This window comes from Oxyura jamaicensis, chromosome 1 (assembly GCF_011077185.1).
Source record: "Oxyura jamaicensis isolate SHBP4307 breed ruddy duck chromosome 1, BPBGC_Ojam_1.0, whole genome shotgun sequence".
NCBI classification, from domain to species: domain Eukaryota; kingdom Metazoa; phylum Chordata; class Aves; order Anseriformes; family Anatidae; genus Oxyura; species Oxyura jamaicensis.
The window spans coordinates 6,781,882-6,802,017 of NC_048893.1; the positions used below are offsets into that span (position 1 = coordinate 6,781,882).

The 20,136-nt window shown below is 43.1% G+C and overlaps 1 protein-coding gene across 2 annotated transcripts in view; it reads right to left on the bottom strand.

Moving 5' to 3' along the window:
- Positions 1 to 5,809, bottom strand: part of FRMD4A (FERM domain containing 4A) — a 355,878-nt gene extending 350,069 nt beyond the window's left edge. The window contains exons 1-2 of one of the 2 annotated variants that reach the window (XM_035334235.1): positions 5,530 to 5,809; positions 4,936 to 5,070 (exon numbers count right to left, since the gene is read on the bottom strand). In XM_035334235.1, the coding sequence (XP_035190126.1) occupies positions 4,936 to 4,980 (45 nt within the window). In that variant the 5' untranslated portion in view covers positions 4,981 to 5,070; positions 5,530 to 5,809. Of the gene's footprint in view, positions 1 to 4,935; positions 5,071 to 5,164; positions 5,229 to 5,529 lie in introns of those variants that run through there. The other variant, XM_035334241.1, reaches the window with a different exon arrangement.
- Positions 5,810 to 20,136: the final 14,327 nt, after the last annotated feature.

The window sequence follows — 20,136 nt, forward strand, 5'->3', positions numbered from 1 at the left end:
TCCCTCGGGGAAGGTGTGACTCATTGCCAAGCAATCCTGCTGCCAGCAGACAGGCCCCACGACCTCAGCCATAAAAAGGAGTTGCGTTGTCCCCTTCCCCACACATGGGTGACCAAAGAGTGGGGTTTGGTGTTGTGCAAGGACCATGCCAGCCACTGCTCACCTCCCGTGGGCTGTACGGCCTGTAGGTGAGCCAGGAGGTTTGGAGGTCAAGAGCTTTTGCATAAAGGCGGAGATAATTTAAGGCCGAGGTGAGGCAGGCAGAAAAATGACTTCATCCTGCCACTGAAACCTTGCTGTTCCCCGAGGCTTTCATCTGATCCTCCAAGGCCAGCTGTACTGCTGCAGATCTGTGCGGAGGTTTGAGAGGGAGAAAATAGGCATTGCCTTTTTGTTTTGTTCTGGGGGGAGCAGGGGGCAGGGTGTTCAGTCCTGTGTTTAAGGAGATACAGAGCTTCTATGCTCTGCTTGTTCCCCATTTTGCCTTCACTAGGGCAGATTTAAGGCATAAAAAGGTATTTAGCAAACACGAAATATTTTATGAAACATCCAGAACATTGTCAAGTCCAACACCTCAGAAGTCAACAGAGCAGGACACTTAGTAGCATTACAGATGTATGAGTATTTTTAAGGGAGATCCTACAGAGTTTGGTGTAATGTTTCAGAAGAACGATCAGGTTAAAGACATTGATGTTGTTTTGAAGACATCATTTTAGCTTTGAGGAAGGATAATCCAGATGAGTCCCCTTTAAAAGGGGAACCAGAAGCACTAAATTGGGATTTTTGTCTGTCGATGACACCCAGACACCAATTATTTATGTTAAAGTTTAGATGTGGGGTAGTGAAAACTTGAACAAATGAAAGAAATGAAAATTTGGCCTTCTGTTGCAGATTCTGCCTCAGACAGACACTGCAAAGCCTTCAGCCCAGGAGGACAAGGGAACATAGAGGCAGGCAGCCCTCATAACAGGCCACCAGATTCTCATTTGTGGCATTGTGAATTCACAATCCTGTGCATTGTGAACACCATGGCCTGAGATGATGCTCTGAATTTCCTGTTGGCAGCCTCTTTTTCTCGTGTAACTACAGAGGTAACCAAGTTCAACATGGTTAGGGTCACCTAGGATATCTCAGATTCACCTTTTCTCCAGCCTCAGCTTTGAATGTAACTCAGACACAAAATAATACAGTTTAGAGTGTGAAAGCATCACAGAGTGCCCTGGAATGGAATATGCTCTTCCAAACACGAACAGTTAGCATTTACTAAGTGCACTTGTTTTCTAAATAGTATGCTGTTATTTCTTGAAGGAAAAAAAATATATATACAGATCAGAGGACAAGGATGGATTATAAACATGGGAAAGCTTTGATTTTTATGGGGAGAGTGAGAGAAACTAGCTGGAGCTAGCTTTTCTGAAAACAGAAATACACGCTACTCTTCCCTACCATTTTAAGAATATTTTGGACTAATAGGTATACACCAAGCTGTATATCTTGTTCATCTGAACCTCTGTTGTTGTTTAGTTAGTGTTACTGTTACAACCCACAGTTGTTAGATGGTCAAATCCTTAAGATCTGTTTTTATGACATGCGATAATGTTGTCTTGAGAGACACCAGTATCATAACTTATTGTGCTGTTAAAATCTGTACAATCAATATGTCTGCAGCTTTAAAATTTTACAACAGACTAATAAGATAGACATAAAATCCTAGTAGTATTGCACTTGCTCCCATCAGCATTAATGATCTTAACACAGCAGGTGTTATCGTTCCTAACAAGACACGGTAGGTGCTATTACATGCTTAGATGCTCCCTCCTCTTGGTTCACAGAAGCTGAGGAAGCCCCATTTTATTCATTAGATAATGCCATAGGCACAGCCATTTGGGGCACAATTCAGCCCAATTTCCCCCATGATGAACCAAACTGTGCCCTTGTCTACTGTGATCTCTGCAAGGTAGAGGCAGGAGTCCCGCAAGGCCAGGCACAATCTAGAGTTATTTGCAATAAAAGTCATTCACCAGAAAGGACAAAATGTGGTTATATTTTCCAATTACAGTCTTTGTATGAAAACAACATGTTAGGAAAATACATGTTTAAGAATCAGGCTCTCCTTTATTGAGACTTTTCCCTGGCCTAGGAGGATAAATAAATAAATAAATAAATAAAAATCCAGGAAGAAGAATCATCTGAATGCTGAAATAAATAAATAAATAAATAACAGATTCAATCCAAATTAATCAAGGCCTTTGGATTCTCAATATTTATGTCACTAAACCAAAGTCAGAGCCATCCACTTAAGGCTACGAGTTTAATGAGATTCTGCAGTGTGCTTATGGCTGCACACAGGAGCAGCTGGTCTGGGAGCTGCTTTAGGCCACCTCAGCAGCATGTGCTGGGTAGCTCATAGCAGGCACAGGCAAGCTGCTGTGAGCTCTCAGCATGGCTGGGACTCGGAAAAGCACTGCCCTCCCTTGTGCAGCTCTCTCTGTTGGGACATGCTGATGCTAGATACCTGTGTCCTATAGGTGGTCCTTCTATAGGAAGGAAACCCCATCCCCTGGAGATGTCTCTCTCTCCTAATTGACCAAAATGTAGTTTTGGATGAACAAACTCCTAATTTAGGTCACTCAATTCAACGCATCTAATTCCAGGAAAAAGTCAATTAATGGCTCTGTAACTTAGCCTCTTTACCTGCGAAGTGCTTTGCAGTATCCCATTGAGAAGAGGATATTTTCAGACTGAGCATGATGCAGCACTGCCAAATGCTGCTGCCAATTACATCTCATAAAAAGCAGAGGGTCAGATGCACCTTCTGCATGCTACTGCAGGGGAAATGCTGCACTGAAATATTCCTCAATGCTAAAAGACAGTTCTCTCAATGGAGAAAGCCCATCAAAGTATTAAAACTACTTCTGTGGACTTCCCGAACATATCTAATCCTTTAATCTCTGGAGAGCAGCAGTTCTAGAAGAGATGCCATTATAGCTGCTCACTATGGGATGAATTATGCAAGAATTTATTATTGATTCAAGGGGAGCCTGCTCAAGCATGCAACCAAAGCCAAGGCAGAGCAGAGGGGAAAGAACCGGGATTCCATAGTTAACTAAACTAATTCATGGCCCAAGAAAATTCTAAGGCAAAAGAGAGGTTGGCAACGCAGAGTATTTTATATACCTAATCACATTTTTGGCAACCATAACAAGCTTCTAGTACCAGACCATCCTGGAGCAGAGTCCAAGGAGTTACACAAGTCCTCTCCACCCCAGAAATGCACCCCCACCACCTCCACCCCAACCATCCATGGGGTGGGAAACAAGGACCTCTAACCCGACCCATCTGCAGGGGGCTGGGAGACCACAATAACCCTGTCCAGGTCCATGTCCAAGGTGAGGAGACCCAAGGGGTCCAGGCTATGGGTCAGAGCTGCAGAAAGACCCAAAACACCACAAAATGCTAACTGGACCAGTGACATGCAACCACAGAAAATCACGTTTTAAAATAAAAAAAAAAAAAAAAAAAAAAAAAAAAAAAAAAAGTGGGCAGCTTGGCACTGTACCGGCGTTTGACAGGGTCAGCTCAAGGAGTACATAGATGGGGGATGGAAAGCAAGAGAGGTTTAACTTGAGATTAGGAGCATAATTACAATAAAAACATACACAGCCCAAACAATGGCAAGGGGTGGCTGGCACCCATCAATTCATCTTTAAAAAAGGAAAAGAAAGAGGCTACTTAAAATGCCAGGAAGGCCAGAGGTAAGCAGGAGGAAATAAAATGAGCTTGTACAGCAGGTTAGTCCCTGGCAAGTATAAAACAAGCCATGCAGAGGTTTAATAGCATGTTTAGCATTTCGAGTAATGGACATAAAATTTGCTTTTCTCAACTTGACCTTTGTCACCAGCCCCAGGCACCATAAAGCTATTATCCTGCGGCATGCCCTTGCAAAACTCATCATGTCTGAGTGCTAGGGATCATTTCCTACTGCAATCGAAAAAGAGATCAGTGATAATAATTATATATAGAGAGAATAAATATATATGCATCCATACACACACATGTGCTCTTTGCTTGTAACAGCTCTCCAGCAGAAATATTACGGTGACATTTAGGCAGAAAAGCATCCAGCAGAGATATTACACTAAAACTGTCCCTTGATGCTGCTGCATAGAAAATGGCAACAAGAGTAAAGAAAAAAAAATCAGTAAAGCTAAACAACTCTCTAATACCCTACCAAAAGGTTTTATTTTAATTGCAGCAGGACAGGGACATGTTTCTGGACTCAGCCACGTGTTATGCTAAATAATCTTCTTTGGAATATTATAAATATGCAGAAGTTTGAGAAGTAGGTCAGTAGCTCAACACGTTGTAGCAAATATCTCAGGTAAATGCTGGTCATTACCGCAGTCTGCACTCAGCAGCAGGGCTGACACGGTCTGCAGTGAGCCGAATGGTGATTCACTGCATCAGAGGACCGGTCCCCAAGTGACACAGCATCAAAAGCACCTGGCTGCAGCCAGCAACACGCCCGCCGGACAGAAATCAAGGTCTCCTGCTCTGCGGGTAAGTGGTCGCACAGTCAGCAAGGGCAGAAGGAGGGGAGAGCAGCAGAACATGAGAATTCACTGATCTGAGGAGCAAAATGAAATATCTACAGCTCAGGATAAACCCCGAATGCGAGCGCCAGCTGTGTCAGAAAGGAGACTTCAAACACCTGCCACGAGTGCCTAGCTCTCAGCCTTGGTCAGGACGCATTAAAACCCATCGAGGGATGAGCGCTTCCACCCGAGTCCCTCGCAAAGTTCCCCAGGACCTATAAAAGCCAAGAGGTGGCTCAGGCAAAACTCTCCTGTGGATTTTGAGCCTTGAATCGGTGCGGCACAGCATCCCTCCCCCCCAACCCCCCTCCTTCCCAAATGGATTTCAGCAGGCACTCACCATCAGCAGGCTCAGAGCAGCCTCGGGAGCACGCTGCACGGCCATCGCCTCTCTTCCTGTGTACAAATCCTCCCCGCGACGCGCTCAGCCCTCGGCCCTCCGTCACAGCAAGGCATCCACAGAGCCCACGGCTGGCTGCAGGGAGAGAAACCCCAAATCGGGGTCGGAGAGCGTTCGCGAGAGGAGGGGAGTATGAGGGGGTGGGGAGGAGAGGAGGGAAGGGAATAACCTTCTCAGCCAGGGAAAGAGGCTTAAGCTAGGCCAAATTTTACACTGGAGAGAGGAGGAAAATGAAATGCAGAGCCTGCTGGAGAAACGAGATATCGGGAGCCGCAGGATATTTAAAGCTCAGATGCACGCCGCCACAGTGAGCAGCAGCAACAGAGGACACATCAAACACCTACATGACAGGTTAGGTCCATGCCATCCTCCCCCTGCCCCAGCACACCGTAATTAACTGTTTTTTTTTTAATTGCCACTCTCCTTCTTCCACCTATGTAAATGCTTAAGTCGAATAAAACTGCCGTGCCCCTGCATCTTCCTCTCTGCCCTGGCAATGCTAGCGCAAAAGCAATGTCAAATATCGCAACATACCGCGTCCAACAGGGGCAAACCTCTTCTCTCTTCTTGCAAAGCCCTGCTTCGCCCGTTTGTGAAAGCAGATGCCTGCATAATACAGACACGAGCAAGAGGAGCCCGACCCGGGGAGCACCTGGCGTTCACTTGACAGCAACAATTACCTTTAGCATATTGCAGCGAGAGCCACGTTATGCACTGACCCCTTTCACCTTACCACCCAAAAAAAAAAAAAAAAGAAAGTCTCTTCCTCCTCCTCCTCCTTTCCAGACTCAGCTCCCCGTGGAGCTAGCACACTTCCTAGAAACATGTAATTACACAGCCCGGTCTGTCAGCGTTTTGATCAGGCTGCTGGCACCGCATGGAGACGGCAGCCAGGCACCCTCCTCCCTTCCTCCCCTTCCCTCCCCTCGCAGGGCTGCACGCTGCACCTCCAGCGCCCAGGGACAGCAAACTGGGGAAATGTAGCTGGTTAAAATGCCCAGACAAATTAGCACCTGGTTTAAATATTTGATAGAAGACGGATTTCTTAAAGCTTTTAGGAAAGATAAGCAGCACCCCCATGGGAAGGCCACCACTGTCACGACGACGTGGCAGTGTATCTGGGGATTCAGCAGAGCTGGAGCATCTGGAGCGCCCTGCCTGATCTATAGGAGTCCTGTTTTGCAGGGCTCAAAAGCATCCTCTGCACTGCAGTGCACCAACTCTTGTGTCACGCCTATTATCAAGCAGAATTTGAGCTTTATTTCTTAAAATATTAGGCTTCGTGTAATGCTAATGCCTGCGCAGCTTCCAGCTCCCACCTGCACACTCCTCCCCTCCCCCACCATCATTTTGGAACCCAATTCAAAGTTTCAGGCAAATTCAACTGGAGAGAAACTCTCTCTGATGCACATCATTCCTGCAAGTTCCGTAGAAATTGGCACAAAAGAAAATCATATTGCTGTCTCCATGAAGGCAGGCAGCAGTAAGGCAGCCCTCGTGCTCTGCAAGCCACATCTGGGCAGGTCAGTCAGGGTACTGGAGTACTTGTTTGCCCAAATCTCTCATTGCTCACCAGTCATGATGTTTTACAGACATGGAGATATGGGAGAATTGCAAACATTGCCCTAGGAAGGTCATCCAAGACATCTGATGCAGACCTGTGCCTCCTAGCCAGGGGACCATCCTTCTTGTCTTGCATAGAGGAGCTTGCTTTTTCCCATGTAAATGCAGAGGTGAGTGAGCCTCTCACACCCTGCAAAGCTGTGCCACCAAATCTGGGTGACACAGGGTGACCACAGTGTGACCACAGGGGCTTGCTCCCCCCCAGGTTCTCCACCAAGAGGAGTGAAACACACTTACAGCAGCGGCTCCACACTTGGAGGCAACTCATCCCTACTGATGCAGGATGGAGTCCCCACTTCTCAGATGCATTATAGCACCAAAGAGCTCTGGGCTTCCGCAGTTTGCTTCCATCAGACCAGAGAGCTGAAGCAGTTTCCCAGTGCTTTCAGACCCACAGGGCTCATCTTGGCTGTGTGCACTGAGCTATTCTTTGCCTCACACTCAGCTGAAGCTATCAGCTATCACGCAACACAATCTGCTCCCTTCCCTCCGAAGGGCTTCCTCTCCCCTCTGACAATAGGTAGGTTGCTGGCTGTTACAAAGGAAGAGAGAAGCAGGCGACTTAAATGTCTCTTGAAAGGGGAAAATAGGCATAACGAGATGAAGGCAAGTTTTAAAAAACATCTCAAGGCATCAATATATTAAATATGTAACTAAATCTTTCCCAACAGTACCATGACAAATATCCCCAGGCAATAACTTTATTATTTTTTTATTTTATTTTATTTTTCCTTTTCTTACATTAACCCAGGCTGAAGTACTGTGAGGAGGTGGCTGCAGAAAAGTTCAGTAATTCCCATGTCAGACAAGTAAGGTTTCTCCTTTTCCAAATGATTTTAAGGCACCAATCTATCCCTAATTTTTTGGACTTGGCTAAAATGAAGAGTCATGACGTGCAGGTGGCTCTTCTGTCTGTAACTCCTGAGTTCATTATGCAGTTGTGTAGGGTAAAATCCATGTCAAGCAATAGGATCTAGTTATGATTTGTGGTGTCCTTGAAAAATTCAAGGTTTGTCCTGAGCTCTGCAAGTCTCAGGGTAATGACCATACAAAGGGAACCATCTGTGCACAAGTACATGATCTATGGCTTCAAGGTACATTTGCAAACTTGTTTACGGGTTTGCCACTTCTATACTTTAGGTGAATAAATTTCATAGTACAAGAAGAAAAAGAATTAGATCATTATTCACTTCAGGTTGTCCAGAGTTAAGAAAAATCTTAAAATTGAACTTATTGGATAGGTGGTTAAAACTGCAGCCCTGTGGTTTTGTTTCAATGACATTTGAAGAAAAAATAAAGAGCGAAAGAGAATGAAAAGAAAAAAAAAAAAAAAAAAGAAAAAGAAAAAAAAAAGTTTACTGTCTAGTAAAAGTAACTGCTTACAATTGCTCAAATAAAACCTGTTCTGATAAACACTGGATTAATAGAAGAATTGATACCAGTAGGTAGACATAAAGCACTTGGAGGCTAATATATGGAGAGGGATCCTGTTATCACAGGCATTCTTTTGACATGGGCAAGTAGGGGTATGCCATACCATGCCATGGTGGGTCACCATCACTAGAGCTGGTGGTTGCTGGGGCTGGAATTTGAGGTTGTGGTGCTGCAATGCAGTAAGAAAACTGTCTGCCAAGAGTACATTACAGTGACCTCTCATGGGCATACAGGAGCTGACAGGCACCTATCGTCCTCAGTAGGAGACATTGGGTTGGAGGCATCATTAAGAGTATAGACACAGACAATATGGAGCTCGTATTAACTGCAAGACTATTTCATCTGGTACGGAGCTTATATGTCTTATTAAATTTATGTCCTGTCTTTTTCTTCAGTGAGCAAACAGGAGCTCTTGTTTTCAATGGAGTCAATGTAAACTTCTCGTGTATTGCTACCATATATATTTTAACCACTAAGAATCAAAGCTCTTCCTCCACTCAACCATGAAGGGATCAAGTTCTGAACTTTAATTTTCCTTCTTCCATCAAATGTGAGTGAAATGCCCAGTGAGAAGACAACTGCCAGGAGGTCACTCATTTAAGGACAAGCATGTCCTCGAATAGGCTTGTACAAGGAATATTGTTTGATCAAGAAGAGTCAATTTTTTAAATGCAATTTAAAAGAACATAATAAAACAAGTCGTGTTATTGTTTCAGCAAGAAAATAGCCCGTTGAGGTTGATGGTACTACCACAAGCACCAATGTGACCAGAATCACACACATTTACACGAACCTCACCACCCAAGTAACCAGGGGTGAACCAAGAAGCATTTCTTGAACTTGACATACATCAAAGTTTATGCCACATTTTTAAGTTTTTTAACTTATTTTGAAATATAATAGGCTTTCAGTGGTGTGAGAGAATAGGTGATGTAAAAGCACGGAAAGCTGTCAGAGTTTATTGAGTTTTCTTCAGCCATTCACATTTTTCTTGTGCTTCTCAACTGTTTGCTGGAAATTAAGGGATGGGTTTCAAGTACATGTTAGTGTCAGAAACCAAATTTGCATTAAGAATGGCCATGGCAGAAGTGCTTTTGCTTTAATCCACAAAGGAGGAACTGCTTCACAAAGCAAACTTCAACAAAGCAACACAGCTGGGATGTCTAAGAAGCCAAACCAAGCTATAGAGAATTACACACAAAGAAATATTTAGATAATTCAAACAGACAAATATGCGGACCTATATTTTGCTTGTAGCATATCTCCAAAGAAGATAAAAGGCTGATGCCAACAAGTAAATTATTCATTGTGAATTATTCACTCAGCTTTAATAAAGGTCTGGAAAGAACTTAGTGTGTTAACTCTTGTCCATACCTCCTATGCTCCCTTCAATCAGTCCAGTTGCTCTAAAAAACACTTGGCATGCCTCACAGACAGATGCCACCAGGGCTGGAGCTGTTTCTTTCAAAAACTCTCTTGAAGGCGTTGATACCTACAATTGCAGTGGCAAGGATTATCCTCTAAGCTGCCAAACCAGTGCTGTGTAGGAACTATATAGGAAGAGAAAGGTCATTCCTGGAGCCAGCAGTCAACTGATGCTGCCTGCTGGCTGGAGAGGGATCATCTCTGGGAATCATTTAAGTTGGAAAAAGACCTTAAAGATCATCAAGACCAACCATCAATGTGACCTGATCTACAGAGTCCTATCACTAAGCTATGTTCTTTAGTGCCAGCCTTTTTAAGACACAGGCTAAAAGAATAATTGATTTGAAACTCATCTCTGATTTCCATTTTATGCATTGATTGGCACATTTGCCTTGCCTTACTTTTTCTGGCAACTCATCATTAAGAAGATATTTCAGTCATGACTGGTATAAACCAGAGGCTCTGCCTCCATCTGAGTGCTTCCCTGATTGAACCTCTCCGGATCATTTGTCCTTACAGCTGTGCAATCAATCCACAGGCTGCTCATTGCTAAGCAGTCCCACTCCCAGGATGACTTATGTCTGAACGCTAATTAGCTATGATAGGTACTGCTTTGGAATAATAACAGTTCCAGAAAATTATTTTTATTATAAGGACAAGGCCTAAGCACAGAACTTTCCTGTTTTATCACCATAGCTAGAGGCAGAGAAAACTGCCTATGAAGAGAAAACCCTATGAAGACACTTCTTCCTGATAACGACAGTGGGTGGAGAACAAAAGACTCTTAGAAGACAAGGTCATTGCACACCTCTTCCACAGGTGCAAGGGTGAGACCCAGCAAAGCAAGATGACTGGAATGTCCAGAGAGAGTTATGAAGGGCTGGAAGAGCCCTTCACCTACAGAAGTACTCCACAGTCACCTACAAGAAATATTTGGTGGAAGTCAAGTGGCTTCCCATCAGAAGAGGTGAATGGACACTGGCATATGAGGAGAGACATTGACTGCTCTTGCACATGGCCAGCTGCATCAGGTGCTACAAGATGAGTTTGGCCTTCTTTTTTCTGTCTCTGTATATGAGAAATATCTGTCATCTACTTCCCACTTCAGCCTGTGCTGTCCAAGACTTCAGGGATCCGAGTAGTCTGCACGGGGTATTTGGGAGGCAAAGCTGAGCTCAGTGGGAACTGACATCCAACAGCATCTCCTGCGTCTCCCAGCTGTCAGTGCCACCCTTCCACTCTGACCTCAGCAGGGACTGCTCAGCCTTGGCATGCAGGTCACTGAGTTATTGTCCTGAATGGGGTGGGGGTTGCAGCTCCTTTAGTCAGACCTAGCATCTCCCTCCATAATAAGCAGCAGCTGCCTCATCCCCAGCTGGGCTGACCTCTGTAAATGCTTTGCTGATTTATAAATCTCAGACCTATCTATGATTTTTGTCTGAGCTCCAGTTCCCCAGTACATTGCCACACAGTTATCATAGCCAAGACCAAGCAAGCCAGAATACTGCAGTTCCAAGCAAAACTCTGATCTGCCTCTACTCATGAAACAGCCTGTAGCATTTCAACCTTTTTTTCTTTTTCTTTGGGTGATGGAGGGGAAAGTAGATAAAAATAAAAATTTAACAATCAAAAAATATATATTTAAAAAAGTATTCCAAATAATGACATATAAAGTCCTTCCAGCCTATATTCTGTTTAATTTAGTGTACAATAACTTAACACTACTGGTGCTCTGGGATATCTCTAAATTAAAAAAACTGAAGGTTAATAACTAGAAAATAAACATATCATAACTTAAATTATGACTTAATAATGGCATAGTAATTAACATTCAATAACCATCTAACTCAATTTGAAAACCCCAGGTTTCATATTATGATTGTTTAATACTAATTTGACATTTATAGGATGGTGACCTCGACAGACTGGGATGTCAGGAGGCTGGCTGAACTGGGCCAGTACAGGGTGTGGGAGCCTGAAAGTCTGCATCACTGCTGCAGTTAAATTTGTTTTCTGAAAATGCTTTCCCTCAGTGCTATCACACGAGCTATCAGGCTCTACTTGTGCTGCTCGACTTGATTTGTGCCTGTGCTAGTGCCATTTTAGTGAATTAAAAGAGCATTTTTCAAACGGTTCAATTTTCTAACTATTTTTTTCTAAGTATCCATTTAAAAGAATTTAACTGGGAATGTTGGGGGGGGGAGTGATCTGTCATCAGCTAGGCTAGTTCTTCTACAGGCAGCCTCTGCATAGACTGAATCATGATGAAAAGCTTATTAGTTTTTGTTTTACCATGCATTTTTAACTTTCAATCTACAAGTATTCATAAACAGTTATTAATCTTTTTGCTGACACTATATTTCAACTGAAGCAGCTCTAGCTCCTAGCAATTTATATCTAGTTATACTTGAGATAACCAAATTTCTTCTGTGTCTTTGTTTAGCCATGTGTGGGTTTCCTAGCAGTCTTCCGTGGAAAAGAAAAATCATAAATCCTGTATAACCCATACCAACTAGAAATTATCTTCCCTGAACAACACTGACAAACAGTATCTACCTTATTTTGGACATCTTCACTACGCTGTGCCACATATTTGTGAACATCATACCAATACCTTTTTGTCTGGGCCCGGCTGGAGCATTTGAATCTTTTTCTCTTCTGTGCACCTCATTCATGTTTTACCACGTTCAGGTTAATGTACTGTATCCATCTTTAGGCCCACCCAAATCCTAAAATCACAGCATGAACAGGGATGAGCACATGTGTAGAAGACTACATGCATGTGGTTAAGGCTTTATGGAGGGAGTGGGACTTACAGTCTTTGCCCCTATGTGCTGTCCAAAATACAGCTTGGATCTGAAAGGAATATTCAACAATTATTAACAAAAGCATGTCAAGTAGACCAACATTCAATGTCTGGAAACTGAAGACCTGAAGGCTCTACACCTTGAACTTGAGCCCCATTGGTCCATTTAGGACAGTGCAATGAGTTGCCCTTATTCTCAAAGAGAACCTGTAATGCAACCAGGAATGGGACATCCCTTTCTTCAGTCCAACCTGTGTCCCCTGTGAAGTGCCTTTCTTCTCCACATATCTTCTGCCTTTCAGACTCAGAACAGCCTCCGCACGATGTGGATCTCATACAGATTTGGTTGGCTGGATGGTAAGTAAAGTGGCTACTGCCACGGACTGCCTTAGGAGAGAAAGAAAAACAAGTTAAACAAATAGCACCTGCCTGAATGCAAGTGCTATCTGGAACAGTCAACTCTGAGCTTCTGTCCTTAAACCAGGAGCTACCTAACCCAGAATACACAGTTTATGAGTAGGATGTCTAGACTAAGATAGCCCACCAAGGCTCCTTCACCAGCCAGTGGAGTAATCCCTGTGCCTCCAGAGGTAGGTTATACATCCCGTTAATTTGCAAGTGGGATGACATTAATTTGCAAGTGGGATGAGTGCTCTTTGGAGAGCCTGAACTCTCCTCATTGGCTGCTACAGAATCTCAAATGACTGTTTTAATATTGTCAGCAAACCTTATCAGCCTTGGGAGTTGCCCTCAGCTACCAGCATTGCTGGTTGTATGTCTTGTGAGCATCTCAAATCTGCTCCAGCGCTGGGTGTGCAAACCACAGACCCAGAGTGAATCCAGGTCCTGGAGGTCACAGATCCCTCAAGGTGCTCCCAGCATCATTCTCAGCTTCCAGAGGCTGTCTGCACTCCCCGAGGTTTATCTTTTCCTTCTGCTGCAGGGGTAAGCCCAGAAACAAACAAAAGTGATTCCTAGGAAGCTTCTTTTAGGGGAACAAGAAAAAAGTATGAACAGCTATGGCAAGGGCAGGTTACTCAGAGGGGTAGCTTGCTTATGTTGGGCTGAGGAATACAAATAACACCTGCTCACCTCTGAAAGCATGAACAGCCACTCGTGATCCCCTTGTTGAAATGATTTATTTATGCCATAGTTGCATCCTGGATTTCCATCAGAGGTTTAAATGATCCAGCGGTGCTGAGCATACTGTACTAGACCAGGGATGTTATCGACCATTTGTTAACACTCCCACGTCAGAACAAATTGTGTGTACTCATCTGCTTCAGAACAAAATCTGGGCTTAATAATAATATTTATTTTTTTTTTTTAACTGATGAATATCTGCAAAATTTGTTCACCTGGCTTCCAGCAAAGTACTGTAACCTCTCAAACTATCATGGCTATTTCAGCAGTGATTAGTGTAGCACGACCTAAGTAAGATGTATTGCTCGCCCTGAAGAGCTGAAAATCCACAGCGAGATGGAAGGAACAAGAGCAGCGGTTTAGGAAGGGGGGGAGTGAGGGTAAGATTCCACTCACAGCAGTAAGAAGCAAAGGTTTAATACATTCAGGATATTTACAGCAATCTGTATTTTGATAATTGCCAGAGTAAGTTATTCAAAGCATTAAGACTTAAGCATTCAGTAGCTATTTCATAATGTAGTTGGAGTAACAGTGTCATATTTAACAGAAGTCAACTTTAAAATGAAAAGGAAAATTAATTTTATTTGCTTATGAATTACTGTTACAAGCAACTAATTTATAGGAATAGAAATAAAAGCAGAACTGTGTTCACTAGGTAACAACCACAGTCGGGGAAGGGTATGACCATTAATAAATAGGAGTGCAGAATTTTAAGTACCTTTCCTCAGCCTAGAAATATGTTCCATGAAAACCTCTCATAAGGGAGTGAACAATTCAGTTCAGTCCATTAATTGCCCTAAATATCATGGCTGGTAATCTGCAAATTAGATTATAAAAACCTCATTGCATATAAACAAATGCTAAGATAGACTGCCTCTGCTTTCTTGGCAATTAGTTTGCAAACAGTTACTGTATTTTATGTTTAACTGCATTAAAGAGCCAACAGTGATTTCACAGTAAAGCAGCTTCATAATGAATATTGTTTTTATGAATTCTAAGTCCAGTCATTACTTTTTTACGGTTGCCCATATAACTTAATTTTTTAAGTTACTTCTGGTTTTCATTTTGTCTAATCAGCTCCTCCACACAGCACTTCTGGGCAGCCAGGAGTTGGGCTCCAGGCCCACGCAGGGACATTGTATGTCTATTTTTTTTTTCTAGATGTGCCCTCTTTCTCTTTCTGAGGAATATAAGCTGGTGAAATATAGAGAAGTTACCACGTTATCCAGGGATTTCTGGACATCTGGTACCTCTGAGAGGTGAGGTGGGTGGCTGGGGTGACCTACACCTAGAAATCAGGGGTGAGCATAGTGAACATACAGCAGCTTTCATATTTGGGGGAAAGGAGAAGGGTTTGAATGCTTTTCTAGACCATTGCAATTAACACTTTGGTCTACAGAGTAACCACCCAGCCACCCAGCCACTAGTTACTGGCTCCTACCCCAGGACCAGAGACCGGCTGCAGGTACCAGATGCTGCATCTAGTATTTGGCACGGGGATGCCAACAGAGGGCTGGAGATCTCAAATCACATAAACACAAGGGACGTCACTGTGCTTTTTAAGCTTCCTTCCGACAGCCCAGGACTGCCTAATGGAGGGAAAGCAGGCCCTGAGTTCAGAGCAGAGGAAATGAAAAGTTCTTCCATCTGCCTGTCTTCGGAGATTTTGGCATCCAACCAGGCTGATGTGGAGTTTGCAGCCTTGCTGGGCTCAGGCATCCTGCCTGCTCGTTCAGAAATTCAACAAGTAGAGGAGGACACAGATGAGGCAGTTGTTTCAGTCAGTTTCCAAGGGCTGGAACGTCCCCAGGCAGTGCAGGAAGTGATGGTCTGGTGCTCACAGCACCACGGGAGCTCAGACTCCTGGTTTAAGTTCATTACCACCAAGTTTCTAGAGAGCATTTAACAACAAGGTGGAGGTGGCAGAGCTGCACTTCATTCTCCCAGGAGAAGAACAGCAAAGCCTACACGACGAGGAACATGACATGGCACTGGGCGTAATGATGGCACGCTGCCTGGGTTCATCAGTGGCTCCACACACACACAGCTAACCCTGCTGCTTTGTAGTGCTGTTCTGTTGCATTTTGTTCCTTGATTTTCCAATCACAGTGTTAACACATCAAGTTCTCCCCCAACTCAGACACAGCAATTTGATTTGCTAAATCCTACACAGCTTGGACCAGCAGTTTAAGTGTGCCACTTGGCTTACGCAGGAAGCTGAAAAAAAATCTACAATTTATTCCTTCCAAGGCAAATAAATGGAAAATAATATTTTATTCTGCATTTTTAACTATGCTGGTGTCTACTTTAGAGTCTGCTGAGCTCAAAGCATTCTTCTAACAAAATTAAGGAGGATCTGGAATCAACTTCTCACCAGGAAAATATATTTCAGCTTTTCTATACACACAAACAGCTGGTAGCTCAGAGACATACATTTCACTTGGCATGCCTTCCCTTGAAAAAGCCAGTGCCTGTTAATTTCTGAAATGTTGTCACTCAGGGAAGCACATGCTTGTGCCGAGGACAGTGTTATCTCCCTGATATTGTACCATCCCGGTGCTACTACACCTAAGTGCTCAGATGTGCAAAGGCCAGGTCCTGATGTGATATTCAGAGCATGAGTTTTGCACTATTATCACACCTCGACAGTTCTCATTTCCCCAGCAGACAGGTAAAATCAAGGAAGAAAATATGGAATTTCTCTGCTTCACACCAGCAAAGAAAGAACACCAAAAAGGGATGTTTTTTTAAGCAAAGAGCCAGTGAATTCCCACTGTACACCGCCTGGATCATCACATGTGGAGGCTGCTGGGGGACTGCTGAAATCAGTGTCCTGCAGAGCCTCAGCTCAGCTCTCGGTAAGGATGGCACCTGGGAGGTCACACATACCTCCTCCTTCCCATGGTAAGAGCATCTCAGCACCTACTCCTGAGAGCATTTGAGTCATTGAACGTTTGTCTGAGGCAAGAAATTTCCCACTCTGTAGCTAATGAACTTGAAACAAGAGCAAAGTTTAAAAGTATTTACATGGCTTCCACTGAAGACATTAAAGGAAGCATCCACATCATCAAGACACCAAAAAAAAAAAAAAAAAAAACTGATTCAGAATGACAGAAAGTATTCATAAGTCGTAGTCACATCTGGCATGAGGTCTCCAGGAGAAAATTAATGGGAAGGAAACAGAGTTGAAACAAACAGAAATTTCATTTTAGTCATTTCTATACTTTATTATGAGGTTATACTTTGAGTTATAGCTAATATTGTTCCCCAATGATAAAGATACTTGTGGTTTGGGGGGTTGTTTGATTTGAAATTAATTAATTCATCTTTTCAATATATCAAAAGATTACTTCTGTTTTACGTTCCTTCTACTTCTGAATTCAATCAAACAAATAAAAAAATATCAAAAAAGTCAATTATATGCTAAGCCATGTGAGTGACACACACACAGAAACAGGTAATTGAACTTCAGCCTCTTGGATTTATCTTTCCATCCTCCCTTTCTTCAGAGACAAAGAACACTGACTGTTTTCATTAAAACACAGTTAAATACTCTAATTCTACTGATGCAAACCTTTTCAAGTATATTTTGTAATTTGAGGAGGTCTCTTTAGAAGCGTGTGACCTTTTACAGCGCCGGATCTAAGCAAAATGAAAACAGTTTTCTTTGCAGTCATTCCAAATAGCTTTTTTTGAATTAGATAATGACAATTTCCTTTAAAATGTCAGATTAACTTAAATCAATTTAGTCCTCCCTGCTTGCATTATGACTCAAGTGTTCTTAGGCAAGTTCTTATCCAGACAAGATATTTAATGCTGTGTTTACTGCAAATGGCATAAATAAAGCCCGTATGGCTCATATTAGGTAGTGATGTTTGTTAAACAAAAATGTGATGTATTTGTTTTACGTTCTGGGAATACATCTAGAAAGCAATTTGTAGCCTCGATATTACCAATGGTTGAACGATTGCTGTGCACGCATAAGTGCCATATGCCTTTTAAATAATAATGAACCAGAATGTCTTTATTGCTTTGCTAATTAATACAAAGTTTAGTTTGGGGCTCCAACTTAGCACGAGATGTCATGTATTTCCTTAGCACTGCAGCAACTGAATTTCACTTATTGAGATGTAAAGAGAGGGAAAACATTTCTACAGCATTTGTAGGATATTCTGCAGAAATCAATCGCTTGCATAAAGTTTTCTATAAGGAGCTGTGAAATGCTGAAAGGGAAGTGGGGAGTCATCTCATTGCTACTCCATTCTGATGGTTTACTTTGAAGCTCTCAGTCTTGAACATTGCTAGAGCCTTCTAATAAGAAGGCCAAAAAAAAAGGGGGGGGGGGGGAGGAGAGGGGGAATGAAGGGGAGATAAAGAGAAATCAGTTCTGAGAACAGTTTTCCAAAAGAATTTAAAAAAGAAAAAAAAAAAAGAAAAAAAAAAAAGACTTTAAGACATTGAAAGAACAAAAGGTAAAAACAGATTTTAGCAGAAAAAAAATACAGATTTTGCCTGTTGCTTCATCCACAGGCATTTCATATTGCTGATAATTTCAAATCATCAGCACCAGTAAGTTACCAGGCCTCAGCTGATGCTGGTCAGGATGCTTTGAAGGCATTCTGGTAACTTATGTGTTTGTGTGTGCCAGACATCTAATAAGAGGGACGTGAAGAAAAATAAAATGAGCTCTAGGAGGTCGATAAAATGTAGCCCTCTGACCTTGTGGGTGATCCCTGTCCATTTGTCAGATTTAGGTGATAAAATCAGTGCAGAACAGGGTTCTAATCTGCCCATTACTGCTGCCTTGTGTCTGTGAACTTGTGCCTTCATTGGCCGTGGTGATCTATTTTTAAATATAGATATAGCACCTTTAAAGATGAAACTAAATTCCCAATTGGTATTAAAAGTGGCTTTGATTTATACTCGGATTTTTTCAGTTCTCAAAGCTTATCTCGGGAACAGAGAGGGCACTGTCTTTTCTGCTGGGAGGAAAAGAAAAGCCAAGATAATAAGAAATGGAGCAGATGGAGTAAATTTTCAAAGCTGTGTGTGGGAGTCAAGCATTCAAATTCTATTAACCAATAACAGAGTCAGAGGAGCAGACTCCTACTCACCAGGCTCTGAAAACACCAGGTTCGCATTTCTCCAGTTTCTCTTGCTTCTTACGTGTCCCCGACGCTGTCCTGGCTCCCTCCTAGCAGGCTGACATTTACGCAACAGCACAGGGCCAAATGTGAGCTTACATTTGTTCCCCAACAAATGGGGATAAGGGCTGGGATCCTTATCTGAGAGATAGAAATAGAAATGCATGAAGTATAGACGGGAGCTTATGTATACGCCACATGTGCTTAGGGCTGTGGTGTAGAGAAGGGCCAGAAATGATCCGTGACAGCATCCCATGCCAAGAAACAAGCCACACATCATCAGTAGTGTGCTGTAGGCACCCCCAGTAGTCATGCTTTACTTCTTTAGGACAAACAAAGGGTGAAAAGCAAATAGATGGAGCCAGCGTGGGCGTTCAGCGATGCTCCAAAGTCTGTTAACAAACGTAGGGTTGCATACATCAGCCCTGCAACTCCTTAATCATCAGAAGTGCTCTGCTTGGGCCAATGCAAGAACCCCTGCGGGAAAACAGATCTAGTGCCAACCTCCTGCACAGGAGATGGTAATGAGCACAGCTTTTGCCACTTAAGATCATCTCCTGTACTCTGTACAAAGTGTGCCACGACCCTGCATGTTCAGCTGGGACCAGCACAAGTCGTCCAAGCCTCAACTGCTCCCCTGGATCATCTCCAGATTTCTACTATGTAACTAAGCAGCCTCTTCTGCAAAATCAGGTTCTCTGTCCTGGATAGCTAATGAGAAGCGACTCTCTTCAGCTCCACTGCATTTTATCATGGTAGCTTTATTTTTAACTGACATTAATCACCCAATTATTAAGAGTGACACAGCACTTACACCCTTATCACTGCAATCTAATTAACTTCTGATCTTATAAATCAGTCTTGTACATCAAATATGTAGTATCTATGGGCTGAATCTCTTATTTGCTCCACGGGGACACCGAGCAGTGCCAGTTACAAGCAAAGCGCGGTAAAAAAGGAGAACAAATCAGTGCGCCATAAAAACTCTTCCTTTACTCTCCCCACAGAGCTTAAAACAGCCTTTTCCCACAGATGGGCAGCAAAGGCACCATCACCTGGCACCCCAAAACTGACACAGATATGAAAAATGGACATGTAAGGGATTGCTTATTTCTCTGGGTGTTGAGGGTTCAGCAAAGGGGGCAGAGTCAGATTTGGGTGACTGGCAGCACAAGGCTTGAGGTGTGTGTGAGCAGAAAACATTTCATCCTGGTCCTCTTCAGTCTGAGCTAGGAAGGAACCTGGGGTCACATCTTCAGATGGATACACCTTCAACAGCATTCTCAGAAGCTCTGTCTTGGGATGACAGCACCCTGCAAGTCCTGCAGAGATTTTAGCAGCAGGAACAGCTGCTAATTTCTTTGTAAAAATACAGACCTGCCCACTGGAAAGTTTATAACAGACACCCCGAGGACACTTAGGCTCCTTGCCCACTGCAACCCTTCTAGACATCCCTCCATAACAGATGCCACTTCCTCCTCTTCCTGACCCCTGTGGGTTCATGCATGAAGGATGTCTTGTCACTTCCCATGCAAGCAGAAATATTCTTTAACTTACATTAAGGTA